A 26,245-nucleotide genomic window follows, 5' to 3' on the forward strand; every position below is an offset into this window, starting at 1 on the left:
ACACTGTGACTAGTGACACTATAACACTGTGACTAGTGACACTATAACACTGTGACTAGTGACACTATAACACTGTGACTAGTGACACTATGATTAATTGTGAGATTGGGCTCATAGTAATGGCTGAAATGGAATAAATCAAATCAAACTGTATTTGTCACATGCGCCGAATACAAGTGTAGACCTTAACATGAAATGCCTTCTTACACGCCCTTAACCAACAGTGCAGTTCGAGAAGAGTTAAGAAAATATTTACCAAATAGACTAAAGTAAAAAATTATAAAATGTAACAATAAAATAACAATAATGAGTCATTATACAGGGGGTACCGTTACCGAGTCAGTGTGTGGGGGGTACAGGTTAGTTGAGGTAATTTGTACATGTAGGTAGGGGTGAAGTGACTATGCATAGATAATAAACTGCGAGTAGCAGCAGAGTACAGAGCAAACGGAGGGAGGTGTCAATGTAAATAGTCCGGTGGTCATTTGATTAATTGTTCAGCAGTCTTATGGCTTGGGTGTAGAAGCTGTTAAGGAGCCTTTGGTCTTAGACTTGGCGCTTGCCGTGCAGTAGCAGAGAAAACAGTCTATGACTAGGGTGACTGGAGTTTCTGACAATTTTATGGGCTTTCCTCTGACACCGCTATTTATATAGGTCCTGGAGGGCAGGAAGCTTGGCCCCAGTGATGTACTGGGCTGAACGCATTACCCTCTGTAGCGCCTTATGGTCAGATGCTGAGCAGTTGCCATACCAGGCGATGATGCCACCGGTCTGGATATTATCGATGGTGCAGCTGTTAAACTTTTTGAGGATCTGGGGACCCATGCCAAATCTTTGCAGTTTCCTGGGGGGGGGAAAGGTGTTGTCGTGCCCTCTTCACGACTGTCTTGGTGTGTTTGGACCATGATAGTTTGTTGGTTATGTGGACACCAAGGAACTTGAAACTCTCAACCCGCTCCACTACAGCCCCGTCGATGTTAATAGGGGCCTGTTCGGCCCACCTTTTCCTGTAGTCCACGATCAGCTCCTTTGTCTTGCTCACATTGAGGGAGAGGTTGTTGTCCTGGCACCACACTGCCCGTTCTCTGACCTCCTTTCTATAGGCTGTCTCATCGTTGTCGGTGATCAGGCCTACCACTTAATGATGGTGAAGGAGTCATGGGTGAACAGGGAGTACAGGAGGGGACTAAGTACACACCCCTGAGGGGCCCCAGTGTTGAGGATCAGGGTGGCTGTTTGAGAATCAGCGTGGTTTCATTCCATTCCATTAAATCCATTCCAGCCATTATTATGATCCGTCCTCCCCTCACCAGCCTCCTGTGATTCAACCTACTATAACTTTCTCTATACAAATTAGCTGGATATAAATGGCCTAATAATGAATATGATGTCTTTTGAGACGAATTGCAATGTTTGAAAATGTTCTACAAATGTAATACCTATTGATATGTATTATGTAACTTTATGTATTATGTAACTTTATGTATTATGTAACTTTAGACCACAGCTCCCTATAGTCCCTGAGAAATGTATGACAGAAAGAGAAAGAGAGAGAGAGATGTCCACCCAGTATCACTAACAGTAGAGCAGATCAGCCTCTTACATAACACAGACACCCAGTGCATTGTGGGATGGATGGCGGGTAACTGGCCAAACTGGATTCGCTCTCCTGCCGTGCCATGGGCTGTCACACAAACACGCCGGGTATAGCAGTTCTACAAAATAATGTTTGATGTTTGTAGTCAGTCCTTGGCAACCAGTCCTGCTATTCTCCCATACCAGTTCAATAGTTTTCAAAATGAACCTTTTTGATACACAACTGCTTTGATAGTACTGCCCCCCCTACAGTAGCCCTACCTACAGTATGTGTTCCAATAATTGCTCTGTTATGTATTTATAATCCAGGGTGTGTTTCCTTCCTCCGTCCCCTAGCTCCTGACACAGTCCGACTGTCAATGTTTCAGGGTGGCCGAAATGGACACCGGAGTGGAAACCGGAATGGAGGCCGGAGAGGAGGCCAGAGTGGAGGCCGGAGAGGAGGCCGGAGTGGAGGCCGTAGAGGAGATCGGAGTGGAGACCCGGAGTGGAGTCCGGAGAAGAGGCCAGAATGGAGGCCGGAGAGGAGGCCAGAATGGAGGCCGGAGTAGAGGCCGTAGAGGAGATCGGAGTGGAGACCCGGAGTGGAGGCCGGAGAGGAAGCCAGAGTGGAGGCCGGAGTGGAGGCCGTAGAGGAGGCCATAGAGGAGATCGGAGTGGAGACCCGGAGTGGAGGCTGGAGAGGAGGCCGGGGTGTAGATCAGTGGAGACCGGAGAAGAGGCCATATTGGAGGCCGGAGAGGAGGCCGAAGTGGACACCGGAGTGGAGTCCGGAGGGGAAGACAGAGAGGAGGCTGGAGTGGAGTCTGGAGAGGAGGCCCAAGTGGAGTCCGGAGAGGAGGCCGGAGAGGAGGCCGAAGAGGAGGTCGGAGTAAGGACAGATGGTTAAGAGGAACTAGACGACACCGTGTAACTGTTACTGCAGTAAAGTGAAGGTGAGTGGATGGTAAAGGTGTGTGGGCGGATACAGAGGAATGCTACCATGGAGACAGATACATAATCATTATTAACTGCTCTCCGTCCTTTCTCACATACAGTATATTTAGACACTTTGTGTTCACGTAACACATGCTAAGAATATTCACACTCTCTAACGCTTTATGCAGCACTTGTCAAAATGCTCAGAATTTTTGTTCTTATGCTATTCAGAAACAACACTTTCATTTCTCATGACAGTTCTCATGGGAAAAAAACCTGGTTGACCGTCCAACTCTTCAGATATAAGGGACACTTACAAAGTTTCTCATATACTCCCATAGGAAAGATTGGCTTATTGAACCAGACCTTCTTGACAGTTGAAAGTATGTGCCAGGAAGCCATAGCTCTTCCCACAATCCTCGCTGGGTGACTGATTTTATTATAGTTTAGTCTATTTCTGTCATCGCAAACAACACAGGGGGAAATAAAAAATAAACCATTCTGTTTTAGCTGTGTGAGAGTCAAAACAAAGACATGTTCCTGGACGCCAGTGCCCTGAAATAGCCCACACTACGGCCAGGGTGTGACTCTAACCAGAATGTGTTAAGGGGGAGGGAGGATGGAGAGGACTCCTGAAGGGAGAGGTTGTTGGAACCTGGCCAGGCTTTAACCTGCAATGTACAGCTCTACAACACACATACAGACAGAGAGAGCAATAGCTAGAGAGAGAGAGAGAGAGACAGAAAGAGAGACAGAAAGAGAGACAGAAAGAGAGACGGAGACAGAAGAGATGGAGTTGGGGGGGAGGGTGGTAACGGGTGCTTTCTACCACTGTCCCGGTCACTAAAGGACCCTTCAGTACCTCCCCTCCTCTGACCATCTGACCATTATCAATTTCTTCGTCATCAACAGCAGTAGCAGTAACTAACCCCTGACTTCATCTACAGACTGAGACAGTATTTTACATTGTCACCACTACCCTTCCTTGCTTTGTAACTCGAGCTGGCTTGACTCTTAGAAAAAAAGGTGCTATCTAGAACCAGAAAGAATGGTCCACCACCCAAAGGACATCCAGCCAACTTGACACAACTGAGTCAACATGGGCCAGCATCCCTGTGGAATGCTTTCGACACCTTGCTTTCGACACCGTGCTTCTACACCTGCATTGCTTGCTGTTTGGGGTTTTAGGCTGGGTTTCTGTACAGCACTTCGAGATATTAGCTGATGTACGAAGGGCTATATAAAATAAACTTGATTTGATTTGATTTGTAGAGTCCATGCCCCAACGAACTGAGGCTGTTCTGAGGGCAAAAGTGGGTGCAACTCAATATTAGGAAGGTGTTCCTAATGTTTTGTACGCTCAGTGTAGTTTACTTAACTGAAGTTACTTTGAAAAAGTAGATCACTACATCCAAACTACTTTGTGAAAAATGATCTAAATCACAAATGTCATAGATTACAAATTGAATGAACAGATCACTCTGGAGTCATGATGTGTAATTTAGACTATTGATAGGGCAAAATGTAGATTTCCGCCTGACTAGACATACCCAAACTTAATTAATTTTCATGAAATGGCCATTAACAATAACTGGTAATGTTGCATAGTTTTAGAAAGTTCTGGAACTCACATTTCTGGTCATTTAAAAATCAAAAAAATAGCTGAGGTGTTCTCACTTTTGAGGACACAAGGTCAAGTACAGTGTACAAATATTATGTAAATATGAATTTTATATGAATTTTATGAATATGAATTTTTATTCAACAAAAGTGGGGCAATAGGGCTTGAAATGACTGAAATACTTTCTGAATATAGCGATAATCAAATTATAAATTACTTGCTATAACATTTCACGTCTAATAACTGTAAAATAAATATGATCATACTTGTGACAGTACTATATCGGCACAATTTCATATAACTGACGACAGAAACACCATTCAAATACAGTACGTTCAGACTCGTTACAACTTCAGCTTTAAGCATGAAATTATTTTGCCTTTTTGTGATCAAGAAAAAGTAGTCTTCTTTCAATTCTATGACATTATTTAGTACTTTTTTATGTTGAGAGCTCTGAATCAGGCTGAGAATATCACAGTGAGATGAAACCACAACGGCTGGACTCACTAGACTGTCACCGTTCATATGACGTCACTCACTCAGAGGAAGAGGAAATAGATTATTTGTCTGGATGGACCAGAAAATGTGACACGTCACTCTCTCTCCACTGAGAGAGTGGCAACAGAGAGCAGACAGATGGGTCTTTGTGGCATTATAAGGCACGGGACCTTACGGTGTTTAAAGAGGGCTTTGTACACCAAAATGTCAGTCGGAATAGGTCCAGAATCACTCAAAGTCCACCATAAACAATATCTCAAGTAGGCAGGTCTGATGCCGAAAAATACAGGAAATTCTTGCCTACTTTAACCATATTTCATTTTTGCTAAAAAAAGTAGTGTGTAGTTCCAAACACACACACACACACACACACACACACACACACACACACACACACCACACCACACACACACACACACACACACACACACACACACACACACACACACACACACACACACACACACAAAATAAATTCAAACAAACACAGTGCTGCAGAGGAAATCGCAATAACCATAAATTGCATATACCCAGAAAACATTGAAAATGCAAAACTCCCCACACCCACATCCTTACACACACACACAGACGCTCATGCAAAACAATTAGGCATAAACACACAAGCCTGTGAGCGTGAAGCAAATAGCAAGCAAGGCAGATCCTTTAAAGGTACATCATGACTGGACAGCTTAAAAGCACTGTTAATCAGTGTGCCAGAGGCAAACAAACACTGCTTGACATTTAATGATATTGATCTTTCAGAGACCAGAAAAGGGCCAAGGATGCCAGATGGTGGTTAGGCTAGTATAAGGAGCCATGGCTGTGTTCACTGTTGCAGTGTTCAGGAGTCAGAAATGCAGATGGGACATCACCAATGATAAGATGTTATGGATGCAATACAACTCCAATTGCGTACTTCACAAGTCACAACACAAACAAGGCAACAGTAAACATGTCGCCCCACCTTGGACCAATTTAGATATCTAACACATTTCAGTTAATTACTATAAGCTCCTGCCTTGGGCCATTCAGTGTAATTTTGTAAATGACGGACCTCTATGGCAAGTTTTGTGAAAATTGGGCCAGTGCTGTGTGAGATATTGCGTGTGATTAACGTACAGACGTAAGGACAGAGACAGATCCAGTCCCCTCCCCAATTTCATCGTGGGGGACAATAAAATACACAAGAATGGAGCTATATTTATTTGTATTTATTTAACCTTTATTTAACTAGGCAAGTTAGTTAAGAACAAATTCTTATTTACAATGACGCCCTACCCCGGCCAAACCCTAACAGGGAGTAGCAAATCAATGTGCAGGGGTAGGAGATATACGAGTTAGATATGTACATGAAGCTAGGGTAAAGTGACTAGGCATCAGGATAGATAATAATAAGGTATTTGAGGTAGGTATGTACATGAAGCCAGGGTAAAGTGACTAGGCATCAGGATAGATAATAATAAGGTATTTGAGGTAGGTATGCACATGAAGGCAGGGTAAAGTGACTAGGCATCAGGATAGATAATAATAAGGTATTTAAGGTAGATATGTACATGAAGGCAGGGTAAAGTGACTAGGCATCAGGATAAGATTAATAATAAGGTATTTAAGGTAGGTATGTACATGAAGGGTAGGTAAAGTGACTAGGCATCAGGATAGATAATAATAAGGTATTTGAGGTAGGTATGTACATGAAGGCAGGGTAAAGTGACTAGGCATCAAGATAGATAATAATAAGGTATTGAGGTAGGTATGTACATGAAGCCAGGGTTAAGTGACTAGGCATCAGGATAGATAATAATAAGAAGTATTTGAGGTAGGTATGTACATGAAGGTAGGGTAAAGTGACTAGGCATCAGGATAAGATAATAAATAAGGTTTTAAGGTAGGTATACATGAAGGTAGGGTAAAGTGACTAGGCATCAGGATAGATAATAATAAGGTATTTAAGGTAGGTATGTACATGAAGGTAGGGTAAAGTGACTAGGCATCAGGATAGATAATAATAAGGTATTTGAGGTAGGTATGTACATGAAGCAGGGTAAAGTGACTAGGCATCAGGATAGATAATAATTAGGTATTTGAGGTAGGTATGTACATGAAGGTAGGGTAAAGTGACTAGGCATCAGATAATAATAATAAGGTATTTAAGCAGATAGATAATAAGAAGTTATGAAGAGGTATTACATGAAGTAGTAAAGTGACTAGCATCAGGATATAATAATAAGGTATTTAAGGTAGGTATGTACATGAAGGTAGGGTAAAGTGACTAGGCATCAGGATAATAATAATAAGGTATTTAAGTAGGTATGTACATGAAGTAGGTAAAGTGACTAGGCATCAGGATAGATAATAATAAGGTATTTAAGGTAGGTATGTACATGAAGGTAGGGTAAAGTGACTAGGCATCAAGATAGATAATAATAAGAGCAAAAAAAGGCTAAGTAAACATGTAGTCCCCCACAAATGATGCAGCGCCACCCTTGGGCCAATCAGTGTCATTTTGGAAATGACAGATCTCTATTCACAGAAGTTGTGTCAAAATCACTCAGGTGGTGTCTGAGATATCTCGTGGGTTAGCTACACTCATATCCCTGAGCATGTGTGCAAAATTCTAAATGGTGGAAAATCCATCATGACAGACCTGAGGCAAATTTGTTCCTTGTGAGGAGAGCGACCTATGTACCACATTTCATGACTTTAGGTCAAACAGGGTGAGGGGCGTGACCCTTCAAAGTTTGCATTTTCAATCTCTTGTTATAACGCCACCATCTGGCCAATCAGTGTCATATTGTAAATGCTGGATCTCTATGGCAAGACGCATCATTCACCCAAGTTTCGTGCTGTATGAGATATCGCATGTGACTAACGTACGAACGAAAAAACTTACAGACGGACAGAGGCAGATCCACAGTCCCCTTCCCGATTTCATCGTGGGGGACAACTATCTGAGAAGGGAATGTTGTGCGGAAATGTCTTCACGTCAATTACCAAAATTGCACACCATAGTCCCCACAACAACAAAAGCTACTGTGCTCACGGTCACTATGGCATTGTGTGAGATGCATTCATATACACTGTTTATGTGAGTGTGTCTGCATGCACCTGAGAAGGGACAGGGGGGACAGGGTTGTCACTCAGTACCCTCTTGAGCATATGTGTGTGTCAGTGGTGGTCGGTGCCATTTAAGGCGAGGGAATATTAGGACTTTCTTTGATGAACATGGTCTTGTTTCTATATATCAGCATATTGGATGACTGTCATTCATATTCCATTCACCCAGCTTAATGGAACATCGAAAAGTTTAGGCTTCTAAATGATACTCGAATCTTCCCTCTACCCATCATGAGGTTGCTAGAACCTAGCCTATGAATAAAAGTTTACAACGTACTGTAGGTGTACAGGTCGAGAGCATTTTGAGTAATCAAGGTGACAGACAGTGACACATTCAATACCGCCTTGCACACTCTTGCCTGCATCTAGCTGATGTAGGGTGTAAGCCTTAGTCCAACAGTTGCAATATAAAGTTTCTATTGTACAAATTCAGGTATGTTTATCCCTGTTTTGTTCCTTTTGCTTCCGTTTAAGAAACTTTTTTCAACAGAATCAGCGGAATCAATACACCCCTGAACACACAAACAGTTCACTTTCATAGCAGCCACATAAAAACAGCATAACCACTTTGCTCATTGTATATGTAATTTAATTCCTTCAACCTTCAACTCTTCCTCTCACCTTTTCCATTCGCTTGTGGACTTCAGTGCACAACACATCAGCTGTCTGTGACCAGGCGAAAAAACCTTTCCAAGCTAAACCTTCACATCAGGACCGCTAACCGCTACACACAGCCTACATGTTGTCTTACGTCATAGTCAACATAGCTAGTAGAACTAACTCGTTAGTAAACCCACTACAATCATGCAGTACAGCGTACAGTCAGAAAGCAGTTTAGCAGTTACACCGGTGTCAGAAATTAATTGACTGGGTGGACAAAATATCAGTTCATGTTGCAAGTGTTTTGATAGGTTGGAGGACGTCCTCTGAAAGTTGTCATAATTACTGTGTAAGTCAATGGAAGAGGGTGAAAACTATGAGCCTCCTAAGTCAATGTAGCCAGACGACAGAAGCTAGCTGTCCTCTGGCTACACCATGGTGCTAGCCTACAGAGTTTTGGTGAGACTACTACTGTAGACCTTCGGGGCTCTCGAGTGGCGCATCGGTCTAAGGCACTGCATCTCAGTGCTAAAGGTATCACTACAGAGACTGGTTCGATTCCAGGCTGTATCACAACCGGCCGTGATTGGGAGTCCCATAGGACGGCGCTCAATTGGCCAAGTGTCGTCCGGGTTAGGGTTTGGCCTGGGAAGGCCATCATTGTAAATACAAATTTGTTCTTAACTGACTTTCCTAAAAAATAAAATAAAAATACCTTAATTGCAAAACAGTGTGTTTTAAACAATTATTTGGTGACGTGAATATATTTAGCACAGTTTTATCTAAAAAGGATAACTTTTTAAATGTTTCACTATTTGGACTTTTATGAAATTAACTGAGGAGGATGGTCCTCCCCTTCCTCTTCTAAGGAGCCTCCACTGATGTGTATGTGTGTGTGTGTTAGTGGATAAATGTCTCCTCTCCTCTGTTTTCTCAGGCTATAAATACTACAGGCAGCATATGGACAGAATGTCCTCTTGTTGGAGAACCTTTGGACTAGAAGATGTTAGAACAGGTTGCTGTGCCAGGACAGGGGCTGGGCGTTGGCCTCAGACGGGACAGACAGTATTAATGAGGCGGTCTGAGGCGGTCTGGTGGGGGGCTGGGTGGGAGGGTGACAACGTGAGAGTGTACAGTACTATACAGTATGTTACAATACGGTAGTGCTGAAAGGCAGGTTAGCAGAGAACAGTGAAGGCTGCCTGGAGGGCAGTTGAAGATAGAAATCTGTTCTGCCTCTGAACAAGGCAGTTAACCCACTGTTCCTAGGCCGTCATTGTAAATAAGAATTGTTCTTAACTGACTTGCCTAGATAAATAAAGGTTAAATAAATACAAATAAATAAATACAAATATGATGAGTCACACAGCTGGCAGCAGCCTCCCTCACTTTCTCCCTCCCTCCCTCTCTTTCTTTTTTTCTTGCTTGTTCAGTGGAGCCGGAGGGTCTCCATGGAAACAGGATTCCAACTAGTTCAGTTGAATGAGAAGCACAGAGGCAGGGTGGTTAAGGAAGAAAGAGAGAGGATGGATGAAAGAGATGGAGACAGATGAGAAAGAGCTACAGTGTCACAGACAGGAAGAATGTAACGAAGAGACAACACGGAATCTGGGTTATCGCTAGTTACCACAGCCACAAAGTCATAATTATGGCTAAACCCCACCTATTTCTACAATTTCTCTACATAAAATCCAATTTTATAACCTTAACCAACCACACTGCTAACCTTATGCCCAACCCTAAATTAAGACCAACAGTTGTTTTTTTTAAATCGCGCATTTTTACGATAGACAATATTGACTTTGTTGCTCTGGTAACTAGTGACAACCAGGAATCTACCTTTTCTTCTTCATCATCATCCTCACCCTCACCACAATCATTATCATCATCATGTTCACTGTAGGCCCTAGTTATGTCTGTTACACACAGAGCAGGTTTCGGGACAGTAATAAAGAGACCACAGAAGCTGCAGGGTGAACCACACACCAAGAGGGATGGGGGGGGGGGGGTGAAACAGACCTTCTAGCCCAGCAGCATTCAGCAGCCCAGCATCTGAGACTGTCTTAGTGTTCAATGTTCAGTTTTGGAGGTTAATAGCTGCTCGTCACCGACCTAGGCCAGCGGGCACCAGTCCTGCAGTGTGTGTGTGTAACTCGTCCCCAATGTCCTCTGGGACAGAGAGGATGCTCATGACTCATTGAGGGTTACAACGTCACCCGGGCAACACCACAAAGAGCTGACAATCTTCTTGCCGCTGGCTGGTGGGGGACATTGTTGCAGTATGAAACACTTACAATATGGCACTGTTTAGTCAGTGATATGGCACTAGGACTGTTTAGTCAGTGATATGGCAATAGGACTGTTTAGTAAGTGATCTCTCACAGCCAAGCTTCAACAGAAAGTGCAGGCTAACTTGTTCCATATGACAAGTCTGGGCTAGGGAGCAGAGGGAAGGGAATACTAAACTTCCTTAAGTGTGCAAATGACATAATGTTTGGCATAGAACACAGGAACTTACTCTGTATGGTCAAGAAATGGCAGACCAATCAGACACAATGGATCCTTTGACACCCATAGAAAAACATTACACCAAATCCTAATGTCTGAAATCAGGGATGGAAATAATGATTAAAGTTATATAGTAGTGGTGACATAATGATTAAAGTTATATAGTGGTGACATAATGATTAAAGTTATATAGTGGTGACATAATGATTAAAGTTATATAGTGGTGACATAATGATTCAAGTTATATAGTGGTGACATAATGATTAAAGTTATATAGTGGTGACATAATGATTAAAGTTATATAGTGGTGACATATTGATTAAAGTTATATAGTGGTGACATATTGGCCAGAACGGGTCCCACTTCACACCTTAGGGCTTTCCCACTACTGAGCCAAACCAATCCAAGAGGAGCCAAACCAAGCTGTACTGAGCCAAACCAAGCTGTACTGAGCCAAACCAATCCAAGAGGAGCCAAACCAAGCTGTACTGAGCCAAACCAATGCAAGAGGAGCCAAACCAAGCTGTACTGAGCCAAACCATTCCAAGAGGAGCCAAACCAAGCTGTACTGAGCAAAACCAATCCAAGAGGAGCCAAACCAAGCTGTACTGAGCAAAACCAATCCAAGAGGAGCCAAAACCAAGCTGCTACTGAGGTAAAACCAATCCAAGAGAGCCAAACCAAGCGTTTACTGAGCCAAACCAATCCAAAGGAGCCAAACCCAAGCTGTACTGAGCAAAACCAATCCAAAGGAGCCAAACCAAGCTGTACTGAGCAAAACCAATCCAAGCGGAGCCAAACCAAGCTGTACTGAGCAAAACCAATCCAAGGGAGCCAAACCAAGCTGTACTGAGCAAAACCAATCCAAGGGAGCCAAAACCAAGCTGTACTGAAAACCAACCAAGAGACCAACCAGTACGAGCAAACAATCCAAGCGGAGCCAAACAAAGCTGTACTGAGCAAAACCAATCCAAGAGGACCAAACCAAGCTGTACTGAGCAAAACCAATCCAAGAGGAGCCAAACCAAGCTGTACTGACCAAACCAATCCAAGAGAGCAAACCAACTGTACTAGCAAAACCAATCCAAGAGGAACCAAACCAAGCTGTACTGAGCCAAACCATCCAAGAGAGCCCAAACCAAGCTACTGAGCCAAAACCATCCAAGCGGAGCCAAACCAAGCTGTACTGAGCAAACCAATCCAAGAGGAGCCAAACCAAGCTGTACTGAGCAAAACCAATCCAGAGGAGCCAAACCAAGCTGTACTGAGCCAAACCAATCCAAGAGGAGCCAAACCAAGCTGTACTGAGCCAAACCAATCCAAGAGGAGCCAAACCAACTGTACTGAGCAAACCAATCCAAGAGGAGCCAAACCAAGCTGTACTGAGCCCAAACCAATCCAAGAGGAGCCAAACCAAGCTTACTGCAGGCCAAACCATTCAAGAGGAGCCAAACCAAGCTGTACTGAGCCAAACCAATCCAAGAGGAGCCAAACCAAGCTGTACTGAGCCAAACCATTCCAAGCGGAGCAAAACCAAGCTGTACTGAGCTGGCCTGGTTGCGCATCCACCATAGTTAATGGAACTGTGCTGAAAAGAATAATGTAAAAAGTTCACAATACTGTGAAGAGGGTACATCATACTGGTGTTGTGTGTGTGTGTGTGGGGGGGGGGGGGTAGTTGACTCACCCTGAACACAGAACTTGAGCTCCTTTATATCGATAATGGTACTGGTGGGCATCCTATCCGGAACCTTCCTGCTCATGCGGTTGTAGTTCCGCCTCTTCTTGGTCTCTCCCCACAGGTTGGAGCCGCCGTGCATGCTGGGTATGTTGAGGACGGCGATGCCTTCCAATGACGTGCTGCTGAGGTCCAGGATGATACCGTCACACTTGGGGGACAGAGAGAGAGAGATAAAGAGAGAGGTAGAGAACGAGAGGTAGAAAGCGAGACAGGGAGAGAGAGAGAGGGGGATAGAGAGAGAGAGAGTAGAGAGAGAGAGACTACGTACGAAGACTTGAGACAATGGCTGAGACAGAGAACTGAGACAGAGAGCTGAGACAGAGAACAGAGACTGAGAACAGAGACAGAGAGCTGAGACAGAGAGCTGAGACAGAGAGCTGAGACAGAGAACTGAGACAGAGAACTGAGACAGAGAACTGAGACAGAGAACAGAGACAGAGAACAGAGACAGAGAACTGAGACAGAGAACTGAGACAGAGAACTGAGACAGAGAACTGAGACAGAGAACAGAGACAGAGAACTGAGACAGAGAACTGAGACAGAGAACTGAGACAGAGAACTGAGACAGAGAACTGAGACAGAGAACTCTATGGCTGAAGTAACTTCAAGGAGGCTTCGCAGCGCGGGTCCTTCTGATCATTAGAGTGTCACAAGGGCTCCTCTTCAAAAAGTACTTAGTGATCATTGTCTATTTCGCGCTTACATTCAAGGAAAAAAACTATAAAGATTACGACCTTGTGTTTTCATTTAACCTATGCTATTTTTAAATATATATTTTTAATGTATTTAACCTTTATTTAACTAGGCAAGTCAGTTAAGAACAAATTCTTATTTACAATGACGGACTACCAAAAGGCAAAAGGCCTCCTGCGGGGACGGGGGCCTGGGATAAATAAAACAGAAATACTATATAAATATAGGACAAAACACACACCACAACAAGAGAGACAACACAACACTACATAAAGAGAGACCTAAGACAACAACATAGCAAGGAAGCAACACATGACAACACAGCATGGTAGCAACACAACATGACAACAACATGGTAGCAACACAACATGGTAGCAGCACAAATCATGGTACAAACATTATTGGGCACAGACAACAGACAACTAATGATGGTGTCTTATGACAGTATGTTTTATGTGAACCACATACACTGACTATACCAAACATTAGGAACACCTTCCTAATATTGAGTTACACCCCCCATTTTGCCCTCAGAACAGTCTCAATTCGTCGGGGCATGGAAAGCATTCCACAGGGATTCTGGCCATGTTGACTCCAATGATTCCCACAGTTGTGTCAAGTTGGCCAAATGTTCTTTGGGTGGTGGACCATTCTTGATACACACTGGAAACTGTTGAGCATGACACAAACTGGTCCGCCTGGCACCTACTACCATACCCCGTTCAAAGGCACTTAAATATATTGTCTTGCCCATTCACCCTCTGAATGGCACACATACACAATCCATGTCTCAATTGTCTCAAGGCTTAAAAATCCTTCTTTATCCTGTCTCCTCCCCTTCATCTACACTGATTGAAGTGGATTTAACAAGTGACCTCAATAAGGGATCATGGCTTTCACCTGGATTCACCTGGTCAGTCTGTGTTGTGGAAAGAGCATGTGTTCTTAATGTTTTGTGCACTCAGTGTATAAGGCTATCTGATACAGCCTGAAAAGAGGATTGCAAGAATATGGAAAAACTGCTTATAACTGTGTACATTTGGTGGATATTATTGGGAGGTGCACCCGTAGACATTACAGAGCATTGAATAATATTTACAGTAGCATCAAAGTACATGTTTTCATCAATACGTTACATAATGTTGCCTTGAGTGTGGAGAAATTCACAGGAAAATATGTTCTCATGTTCCAGCTAGTGATTAACTACAAAATATAAGTATTTTGTACCATCAAGTGGATGTTTTTTTGTCTCAGTTTAGATTTTGCACTAAAATAACTTACTTTAACACTGTCGGTCCATGTGTGCACTTTTCCATATGTTTAAATAAAGTCCTAATTCAACAAATGTGTTCAAATAAGCCATGTAGAAACAGAAGAAGAAAACACATTCACAAAATTCAGCGACCACCCTCATTGAAAGCAAATGATGTTGGAATGTACCACATCATGTACCACAGCCCTCTAGTGCTGTCAGAGCAAAGAAATCTTTATGACATCAGAGGGTTTAGTGCCATTGAAAAAACAGTTTCAGGACACACACACACCACACACACCCACCACACACACAACACACACACACACACACAACCACACACACACACACACACACAAACACCACACACACACACACAACACACACACACACACACACACACACACACCACCCTTTCTTCTCTCTGTCTGGAAGTTTACTCTGTGGAGCTTTTAATAGCCCAGTTTTAATTACATCTTGCAGGGCGATATAACTTTAGAGGTGGATCCTGTTACGCCACATTTCATCACCCATCACTCTGCCTCTGCTCCAAGGCATAACACTGGAGATTTGACTGTTCAACCGGTGTGTGTGTGTTTGTGTGTGTGTTTGTGTGCGTGCGTGCGTGTGTGTGTTGTGTGCGTGCGTGCATGTGGTGGTTTGTGTGCGTGCGTGCGTGCGTGCGGTGTGTGTTGTGTGTGTGTTTATTCACTGAGAATAACATGTGTGGGACTTGAAGTAACACATCGTAAGCTTTTCCAAAAACCTGACGATTACTAGCCAGCCAAGGGAGCTGCCGGGTAATGTGAGGTTTGCAGTTTGGTTTAATAGTAATGATTAAAACATTATCGCGTTAGGTCCAGGCTAGGTTAATAGACTAGGTTAATTTGTGTCTCTGGTTCACTTCTAAGGTCTGAAAAATGTGACATAATACTGTATATTACCCCAGACTATGGAGTGTCCCAAATGCACTCGGCTTCCTATATAGTGCATTACTCTCCATAGGGCTCTCGTCAAAGCAGTGCACTATGTAAAGAGTATGGGGTGCAATTTTATACACACACATTATCACTGCTACTTTATATCAACATAGACTAAATTGGTGTGTTTGTCAATTCCTTTTGTGTGTGTGTATATATATGTGTGTATGTGTGTGTGTATTAATCTATATATGTTGTTGTGTGTGTGTGTTGTGTGTGTGTGTGATGTGTGGTGTGTGTGTGTGTGTGTGTGTGTGTGTGTGTGTGTGTGTGTGTGTGTGGTGTGTGGTGTGTGTGTGTGTTGTGTATATATATATATTGTGTATGTGTGTGTGTTATATATATGTGGTGTATGTGTGGGTGTGTATATATATGCTGTGTATGTGTGTGTGTATATATATGTGTGTATGTGTGTGTGTGTGTGTGTGTGTATATATATGTGTGTATGTGTGTGTGTCTGCGTGCAACGTGTCCTCTCTCAGCAGTACAGTCAGTTACCTGACAGGCTGGCTTGATGAAGCATTTGCTGAGAGATAAGAATAGCTAGCTGCCCCATGGGAGTTAAATACTTTGGTTTAATATCTTTGATGTCTTTCAAGAGATTTTTAAAAGTTTGCAGGTAAAAGCCTGTCAAAACATTCTACAACAGCGATGAACTGATTAAACTTTCTCATCTCAAGATTCATGTCTATAAGACGTGTTGATACAAAATGGGAATCATGAGATGTTGGTGTGTCAACTCATCTCCAGCCAAAGTTTTAAATACCTTTTGAGGGGATAGAGAGAGACAGAGAGGAGGAGAGAGAGAGATGACATTTTGGGTTTGTCAAATAATCTTAAAATGAATGCACTAACTGTAAGTCCCTCTGTATAAGAGTGTCTGCTAAATGACTCAAATGTAAAATGTAAATGTGATCTCCAGCCGAAGGGTATAGCGTTGACTCACCTCGACTTCGATACACTCATTGAGTTTCTTGCACGTGGCAGAGATGGTCTCAGTGGTGCCAAACTCAAAGTACCACAACTTGTTCTTCATTCTGTAAACCAAACAGGAAGGAGCAGGAAGATGAGGAGAGAACGTGTCATCAGGGGTCCTCCTGCAGTGGAGGTGTAATGTACTTATATTATTCAATGATGGCTGAATCTGTCAAGCCCATGGCACGTGGAATGTGAAATGTATGCACATGTTGTAGTTGTCCTAGACTCTATGAGTCATGCCAGGTGGGAAATTGAAAACAACAACTTTTGACAGGTATCTGTCACGTTTGCTGTCATGTGGCAACAGGAAGCCTAGTGGTTAGAGTGTTGGACGATTAACTGAAAGCTTGCGAGATCAAAGCCCTGAGCTGACAAGGAAACAATCTATTGAACAAGGCACTGTTCCTAGGCTGTCATTGAAAATAAGAATTTGTTCTTAACTGACTTGCCTGGTAAAATAAAATGTGAGGATCAACTTGAAGTGCTGCTAACCCAGCCTAAACTCAACTAGGGGACAGTATTTCATTTTCAGAGCAATGAAGCACAAAGGACAACACCATGCCCAGTCACTTTAGTGCTGCTTTGACATTGCGACAATAAACACATTTTCGCTTCAGTACCCCTATGCCAAGGCTGGCATGACAACAATGACTTTGGGTGTGGAACAGCGCCCGAGGCTACCATAAGATCATGTTTAATGTTTTTCCCCCCTGATTCAAAAACATGCCAACAACCTTGAGCCTAACAAAGTTGAAGTTCATGTTCAGTTCTGCCCTGGAGTTTGGTTTGTCAGAGGTGAACTGCTTGGCATTTTTAAAATCTAGATGTATCACTTTTTCTGTGATTTACAATAGTAACAAAGACACATACAAAGGGGATATGCACATCCCAAACACACTAACCTTCAGAAAAACCTGTTCTGGGCCAAACAAACTGTAGCTAAAGAAATAAAAGGCCTGCCCGCAGTCCAATGCTTCTCTCCAGTGATTAATTTCTGCCCGCAGTCCAATGCTTCTCTCCAGTGATTAATTTCTGCCCGCAGTCCAATGCTTCTCTCCAGTGATTTATTTCTGCCCACAGTCCAATGCTTCTCTCCAGTGATTTATTTCTGCCCACAGTTCAATGCTTCTCTCCAGTGATTTATTTCTGCCCACAGTCCAATGCTTCTCTCCAGTGATTTATTTCTGCCCACAGTCCAATGCTTCTCTCCAGTGATTTATTTCTGCCCACAGTCCAATGCTTCTCTACAGTGATTTATTTCTGCACACAACAAAGATACATGTAAAAAAAAAAGACAAAGGACCCATGCTCCTGGCTGTCAACACAGCCTGGGTTCAATAGAGAGAGAGAGTTAAACTAAACATTATGGAAATGAACTTAACTGCAATTACATTTAACTAGATTGAATCATCATATTTCCTCCATTCTCTGATCAGGTTACAATATCCTTGTCCCCAGGGGAAAGAACTGCCTATCTAAGTGGGTCTGTATTGTAAAGACTTGGGACATACTGTCCTACTGAGCCCTGCTCTTCAATCTTTTTAACCTCCCCAGTCCTGGTGAAAGAGTGATGGACCAGAGAAAGCTCAGTGAGACAGACAGAGGGCAGAGTGTCCTTACTTCTATTTCATTGATGAATTAAGGTCACTGATTAGTAAGGAACTCCCCCTAGCTGGTTGTCTAGGGCTTAATTGAAAGGAAAAAAACAAAAACCTGCAGACACTAGTCCCTCCATGGAATGAGTTGGACACCCTGCCCTAGTGTGAGTGTGTGTGCGCGAGAGAGACAGACATAGATAAAGGAGGACACACACCCAGACTCATTGGGCCCTATTTTTCCACCAGAATGTCTACCTCTCTTGTGATTTGCCTGTACTGTTTGATCACCGCCCTGGACTCACAGACAGACAGACAGACAGACTGTGTCTTGATACTGATCAGCCAGACAGACAAGGCTGTAAATCTCAGACTGCCAGAATCAGCCTTCAGCCATTAACTGCATGGTCTTACACAATATGTGCACCTCTTCCTGTACAAGCACAGGCCAATGAAAGCTCACCGCTCCTCTGGAAACGTGTTCTCCTCACCAACGACAGTAAAATACACAATTCACTCACAGGTCAGTCTGGTCAAAACAAACAGTAATTTGTGTGTCCTTCTATGCTGCTGGTGGCTAACCAAAAATCATGGCTGTTTTACAGTGTGCTCCAGAAACATGGGGTTGCCTTGCTGATGCTGACAACATGGTTATTGGCAAAACAAGCTCTGTTGCCATGTGGGCATAGCAACCCTTCATGTAAGGCAGGTGCAGACAGGGGTCTCCAGACAGTAGACATCTATGGATACACATATTTCAGTAGAATAGGAATAAAGAAACAAACAATACGATGTGTCAATATCTTATGTGAGAGATCTGCTAGGTACTTTCAGTAGGCCTATATATCCCACCAGTCAACTGTAAATATAATTAATTTTAGTTGATACCTGCGCACTGTCCCTGGCTGCCCTATAATACTCCACTGTTACTTTAAGACCTTGTTCAATGTTCAATCATCCTCACACTCACCTTACTGTTCACTAGAAACCTTTGCTCTGTCAAATGAAAGGATTATGAGCATATTTGAGAACACAATTAGGCATGGTTTCAATTCTCAATGAGCCGAACCGCCTAACCTCATTAGCTAGCTTCCACTTGAGAAGCGCTGTAAAAATGGGATTAACTCAAAGGTTTTTTTCTCTCCTGTGGACAGAGGAGAGCGACAGGGAGACAAAGCTACTGTACCACTACCACAAGCCCTGCGTGTATCCCACTGAGCCTGGCTAAGAGCAGAGAAAAACCTTCAGAAATCTACAGAATAAAGCAGCATTGGCCTAGGCTCACAGCCTACTGGCACAACCCAGCTAGGACATTCAGTTCCTTGGAACTTGTGGGAGCATATGTTTTTGGTTTCCCATTGGTTCTGGGAACAAAGCTATACGATTCCTGACTGGTAAAATCAAAAAAAWTTTTTTTTATTTTTTTAAGTTGCAGGGAGGTTTTGAGAATGTTTTACTATGGTTCCCTGAAAGTTTTCCTGGGAGGTTTTATTAACGTTCTGAGAATGGAAATAATAGGTTACTGGAAAGTAAATGAATCATATTCCAAGAACATGTTTCAATAACACTACTAGCTTAGGTTAAGTGTTTTGAACAACAAGCACAGATAGGACACATGGACATTCATTTCCTTAGGTATTAATCATGCAAACATGTTTTATTGTGGCACAGCATCAGTGAGAATTGGACCTATGATCTTTTCCCTGTCCATGGAATTAGTTCACTGTGCCACCAGGATGGAGCTAACATGTCATGTTTTTTTAACTGACACAAAGCTGTTCATTTTAGTCTATTCAAACAGACCCCCTTTCAAAGGAAACAAGCATTCATTAAGATCAGGTGTGGCCATTTAGTGGGCGTGTCCAACACACCTGAACACACTTAACAAGAGTTTTGTTGATGCTGAGAACGGAATGTATATGTTTTTATATAGCATTCTAAGAACGTTCTTCGAATGTTACTAATGTTTTCTTGTTTTTTTAGAACGTTTTCTTAATGTGCTGAGAACATGACTTTAAATAGAACCATGAAGAAACCTTCAGAAAACGTTATGTAGCAGTACTGAAATTCCCACAGAAGTACGTTGTTTTTTAACGTTCTCTGAACGTTCTGAGAACATTACTTTAAATAGAACCATGAGGAAACCTGTAGAAAATGTCATGCTGAAGTACTGAAATTACCACCTAAGAAACATATGGTTCTCAGAACGTTCTGTGCTAGCTGGGTATCATGCACCATTCCCTGAACATTGTGGGATGGTTGTATACAAAATAAGCATAGGACAACCAGGCTCTCACCAAGTTCTAAGATATATATGGTTCCAGAACATTATGTGCTAGCTGGGTAGTGGATAGGGGCCTTTTTTGTGTGCAGCCTGATAAGAAAAGGTTTTTCATTCATATGCTTGAGAGTTCCAGCTCAATATGCAAGGCTGTGCTTGTCTGTCTGTAAAGCCTGGGGCTGGTGAATTCAGGGCTATGAGTTCACCGGTTCAAACTGTGCTAACTGTGCCCTCAGGAAGCAAATACTGATCAGTCTTCCTGATTGTTGCCCAGCCAAACACAACCAACCAACGTTGATGGATGGATTCATATTTCAATAACAGAGGGAGGAGATTGTAGCTGCATGGAAGTATGCATGGGAAATGGAGGGGAGTAAAAACCTAGATGTAGAATACAGGTTTTATGTGGTTAAAACAGTGGCTTAAAATTCAGAAAAGGCCTGGGGGCACGCAGACTCATCCATCTGCCCACGCCCTCCCCCGTCTCTACTCTTCCTGCCCCTAACAGGGCTGTGTCCCCCGACCCTCCCTCCTCCCTTCCCATTACCCTCTCATCTGGCCCATCCCCCTCAGAGTGATAACAATCTCTCCAATTCCCCTGTGAGAGCAGTGACCTGCTGACCTCCCCCTGCCCCCTCCTCTCCTCCCTCCCCTCCCTGTATCTCTGGTACAGATCAGTCAAAGCTCACCTCATCTTGCATGGGCAGCAACATCAGCCTTTATACGCACAATCCTGACTGAGATACAGGGCCTGACAGACAAACAGACAGGAGGGGGCTGTGTGTGTGGCAACACCTAGAGATAGGAGGGGATGGGGGGCGGGAGAGGGGGGTGCTGATGATAAAATGGCCGTGGGGTGTTAGGTTTGGTGGGAAATGAGATGAGGGATAGGGATGTGCGTGTGTGAATACTTCTAATCCCAGTAACTAACCCTGATCTGGGATCTCAGTCAATCCAATCAGATGACCAGCTTCCATCAATCTAAAGACCTGCTTCATTGTGTTGAGAAAGCTGCTGATTAAGTAAGAGTTATCCGTCATTGTAAATACGATTTTGTTCTTAACTGACTTGTCTAGTTAAATTAAGGTTAAATAAAAATAAATAAATAAAAATCCCAGTTTCAGATCATTGTCTTACACTGTCCTGATTGGTTGGGAGGAGGTTAGGTTATTCAGGGAAGCCATTAATAACCATTTAAATGTTGCGTTGACACTTTCCTTGTTAGGGTATATCCCTGCCCAAGGGGTGATGCCATGCAGCAGCCGCCCGCCCATGGTTTTATAACCTCTGACCCTCGCTCCTTGCCGTAGACTACACTAACAGGTTCAGCCAATGACAGGGGGAGGGGGAGAGGAGACAGTCTGTGGGGGTGTATTGTTAGATATTACTGCACTGTTGGAGCTAGGAACACAAGTATTTAGCTACACCCGCAATAACATCTGCTAAATATGTGTATGTGACCAATAAAATGTGATTTGAGGAGAAGGTCTGTGGGTGAAGAGGAGAGGACAGTCCTTTACACTGATCTGAGACTAGGCAACACACAGTGATCTGACACACATACTGTATAAAGGGATGCGGACGCACACACACACACACTAAGAGATCTAACACTGAAACATTAGCTATAAAGACAGTGTATGATCTCAGAGTCCTAAAAATAATTACGCCATATGATTTGAGCTGGCTTGTCAGAGATGAGAGCTACTGTCTGGCAGCGAGTCAGCACCAGCCAACAGAGAGGACTATGGGTATATTTATCTTTTGCACCACAGGAACATAACAGCAGGACATGACAGGTTCAAACGCATCAAACAACCACTAACACACAGTTTTCTGTACATATCAGCACACACAACACACATACAGTAGACGCACATACATACAGTAGACGCACACACAACACACATACAGTAGACGCACACACATACAGTAGACGCACATACATACAGTAGACGCACACACATACAGTAGACGCACACACATACAGTAGACGCACACACTTACTGTAAGCACACACATACAGTAGACGCCACACATATTATAAACACACACTTACAGACACACACATACAGTAGACACACACGCATACAGTAACACACTCACACACTGTAAGCACACACTTACTGTAACGCACACACAACAGTAGACCACACCACACACACACATACAGTAGACACACAACATTACAAGAAACACACACATACAGTAGAACACAACACATACAGCACACACACATACAGTAGCACACACACATACAGTAACACACACATACAGTAGACACTACAACACACACACTGTAGAGCACACACACACACATACAGTAGAAAACACACACATACAGTAGAACACACACATACAGTAGACACCACACACACACAACATACAGTAACACACCACACAACCTAGACACACACACATACTGTAGACACCCACACACTACACCACCTGTCAAGCACACACATGCACAAGATCACACACCACACACACACACACACACACACACACACCACACACACACACACACACACAGCACACACACACACACACACACACACACAACACACACATACAGTAGAAACACACACATACAGTAACACACACACATACAGTAGACACACACACAATACAGTAAGACACACACATACAGTAGACCACACATACAGTAGACACACACACATACAGAGACACAGCACACACATACAGTAACACACACACATTACAAGAAACACATCACACATACAGTATGCACACACCAATAACAGGACACACACATACAGTTCCACACACACATACAGTAGACACCACACACAACAGTAGACACACACACATACAGTAGAGAACACACATACATGGACACCAACACAACACAGTAACACACACACAGTAACACACACACATACTGTAAGCACACACACACACACCACTGTAGACACACACACACACACACACTGTAAGCACACACATACAGTAGACACACACAACATACAGTAACACACACATACCGTAAGACAACAACACACACAACAGTAGACACACACATACAGTAGAAACACACACATACAAGACACACCACATACAGTAGACACACACACACATACTGTAAACACACCACATACAGTAGAAAACACACATACAGTAGACACACATGTAACAGTAACTTTAGTACGTCCCCTCGCCCCGACACCCGGCCAACCAGGGACCCTCTGCACACATCAACAACAGCCACCCACGAAGCGTCGTTAACCATCGCTCCACAAAAGCCGCGGCCCTTGCAGAGCAACACTACTTCTAGGTTTCAGAGCAAGTGACGTAACTGATTGAAACGCTATTAGCGCTACCCGCTAACTAGCTAGCCATTTCACATCCGTTATACACACATACAGTAGACGCACACACATACAGTAGACACACACATACAGTAGACACACACACACACATACTGTAAGCACACACACTTACTGTAAGCACACACATACAGTAGAAACACGCACATACTGTAGACACACACATATACTGTAGACACACACACATACAGTAGACGCACACACATATTGTAAGCACACACACATACAGTAAACACACACATACAGTGTGCACAGAGAGCAGGAGCACTACCATGAGAGGCAGACAGACTCCCTTTCTGCTCCTCACACAGCCAGGCAGATTACATTGATTGAACTTGATTAATCAATGTGAAAATAACGAAGCAAAGCCCCGATTAGCTTGAGAATAATTCATATTGACAGCAGCTTGAACTGCAGCACAGATCCAGATCGGGGTCAGTGCTCTCCGCTCAGACGTTAAATGCTCTTGGAATGGTCCACTAACCATCTAGTCTACTACATTTGAACTATACAGTATATAACATTTCCATTGGTAAGAAAACTCGACTTCACTACCAGTCCAATGATTGGAGATGCCAAGAGAGGAGATGGGGGAAGTACGGTTTTACAAATGAAGGATGATCAAAGGAGTTAAGATCCCATCCCCTAGAGAAGGAGGAGCCCCATTAACCCATTCTGGCAAGGAGAGTTCCATTCTCACACATGGGTGGCTGTCTCTCACATCTCCTGTCAAAGCCCCTCTCCCCCCTCCTCTTTCAGTGGTGACTGAATTGAAAGAGTGACCATATGTAACCTTTATTTAACTAGGCAAGTCAGTTAAGAACAAATTCCTATTTACAATGACGGCCTACCCCGGCCAAACCCGGACGAAGCTGGGCCAATTGTGCGCCGCCCTATGGGACTCCCAATCATTGCCGGATGTGATACAGCCTGGATAAAATAATGTCAAAAGTGAAACTCGGTCTTTCATTACACTCCTGGTTAAATGCAACCTAGCTGGCCTACCTGCCTCTCCTCTTATCTGCGTTGATACCTCTGAGAAACCATTGGGCTTTAACCAAGACACTGCATTGTCATTGTAATCAAACCAACAAAAACATCTAGAGATTCTTTCTTGTTTTTTACAGGGCAATCCAACACTTCCTAATCTACAACTTCCTCTCTCCACACGCACACATACACACTGGTAAAACTGGTAATGCTGGTAATACTGGTACTGCTTGTGCTACTGGTAATACTGGTACTGCTGGTACTACCGGTAAAACTGGTACTGCTTGTGCTACCGGTGCTACTGGTAATACTGGTGCTACTGGTTCCCGAGTGGCACAGCGGTCCCTGGTTTGAATCTAGGCTGTATCACATCCGGCCGTGATCGGGAGTCCCATAGGGCGGTGCACAACTGGCCCAGCATCGTCCGGGTTTGGCCGGGGTAGGCCGTCATTGTAAATAAGAATTAGTTCTTAACTGACTTTCCTAGTTAAATAAATAAATACTGGTAATACTGGTACTACTGGGAATCATGCCTGCTGATGGCTGCTCCACTGACTGAAGTGTCAAATCTCACACGTTCCTCGCCTCCCAAAAAGTCCCACAAGGGGGAGGGGGGCAGTGTGTGAAAATGTGTGTGTGACAGAGAGAACAAACCACGGACCCCTTATGCCACTCACTCTGAATTTAGCCATGTCAAAGATCACTCATTGAGACCAAAGTGCCCAGTCTCTGATGAACTGTAGATCGAGAGCAACTGTCCTGTACCAATCAATATTTAATAAGGTAACGATTACGTTATATGAAGTATTAAAAACCAAAGGGTTGTTCACAGAGCATTGCTTTGACACTGAAATTGATGTCAAATTGAATAGTTGCAGCCTTGATGTAAACGTCCATAGCCAGGCCAGTGCTACATTATTGTCTCTGTCTGGGATGCTAGCCTAATGGCACAGACAACCAGCCAGCCAGCCAGCCAGTCAGACAGACAACCAACCAGCCAGCCAGTCAGACAACCAGCCAGCCAGATCAGTGTATAGATTAATATTATTATATTAAATATTTATGCATGCTGCTCCATGTATATAGCTCCGCCTATGCGCACAATATCTTGTTGTCCCTTCCTATACTCCCCCTGATGCACGGACCTTCACACGCACACCAATGCACGCCCCACGGCACAAAACAGACACACACACACAGGCCTCCCAGGGCGACTTGCATCAAAGAGGACAGACAGAACCAGGCAAACCACTCTTCCCTCACCTGCACTATCAAAAGCCCATCCCACTGCTTTTGGCTATGTTTATGTTCGATGCTCTCTTTACTGTGGTCATCTCAATCGGAAAACATAAGTGAGCAGAGCAGGCAATCAGGGGGGGAATAGTCAACGCAAAGTCCTGGAAATGAAAGCAGATTAACATCAAAAGAGATTACCGATGCACGTAAAAGACCACTGGAGGGTGCTGGTGGTTGCTGCTGTCGTGTGTGTGTCAGTGTGTGTGGTGTGTGTCTGTGTGTTTCGTGGTGTGGTCA

The 26,245-nt window shown here is 43.5% G+C and overlaps 1 protein-coding gene across 1 annotated transcript in view; it reads right to left on the minus strand.

The window, feature by feature from the left end:
• Window positions 1-26,245, minus strand: part of LOC111959411 (diacylglycerol kinase beta-like) — a 142,065-nt gene that overhangs the window by 10,242 nt on the left and 105,578 nt on the right. Inside the window, exons 22-23 of the mRNA XM_023980927.2 lie at window positions 16,468-16,558; window positions 12,543-12,744 (exon numbers count right to left, since the gene is read on the minus strand). Of these exons, the coding sequence (XP_023836695.1) occupies window positions 12,543-12,744; window positions 16,468-16,558 (293 nt within the window). The remainder of the gene's footprint in view (window positions 1-12,542; window positions 12,745-16,467; window positions 16,559-26,245) is intronic.

The sequence above is a fragment of the Salvelinus sp. IW2-2015 genome, linkage group LG36 (genome assembly GCF_002910315.2).
Source record: "Salvelinus sp. IW2-2015 linkage group LG36, ASM291031v2, whole genome shotgun sequence".
NCBI lineage: Eukaryota > Metazoa > Chordata > Actinopteri > Salmoniformes > Salmonidae > Salvelinus > Salvelinus sp. IW2-2015.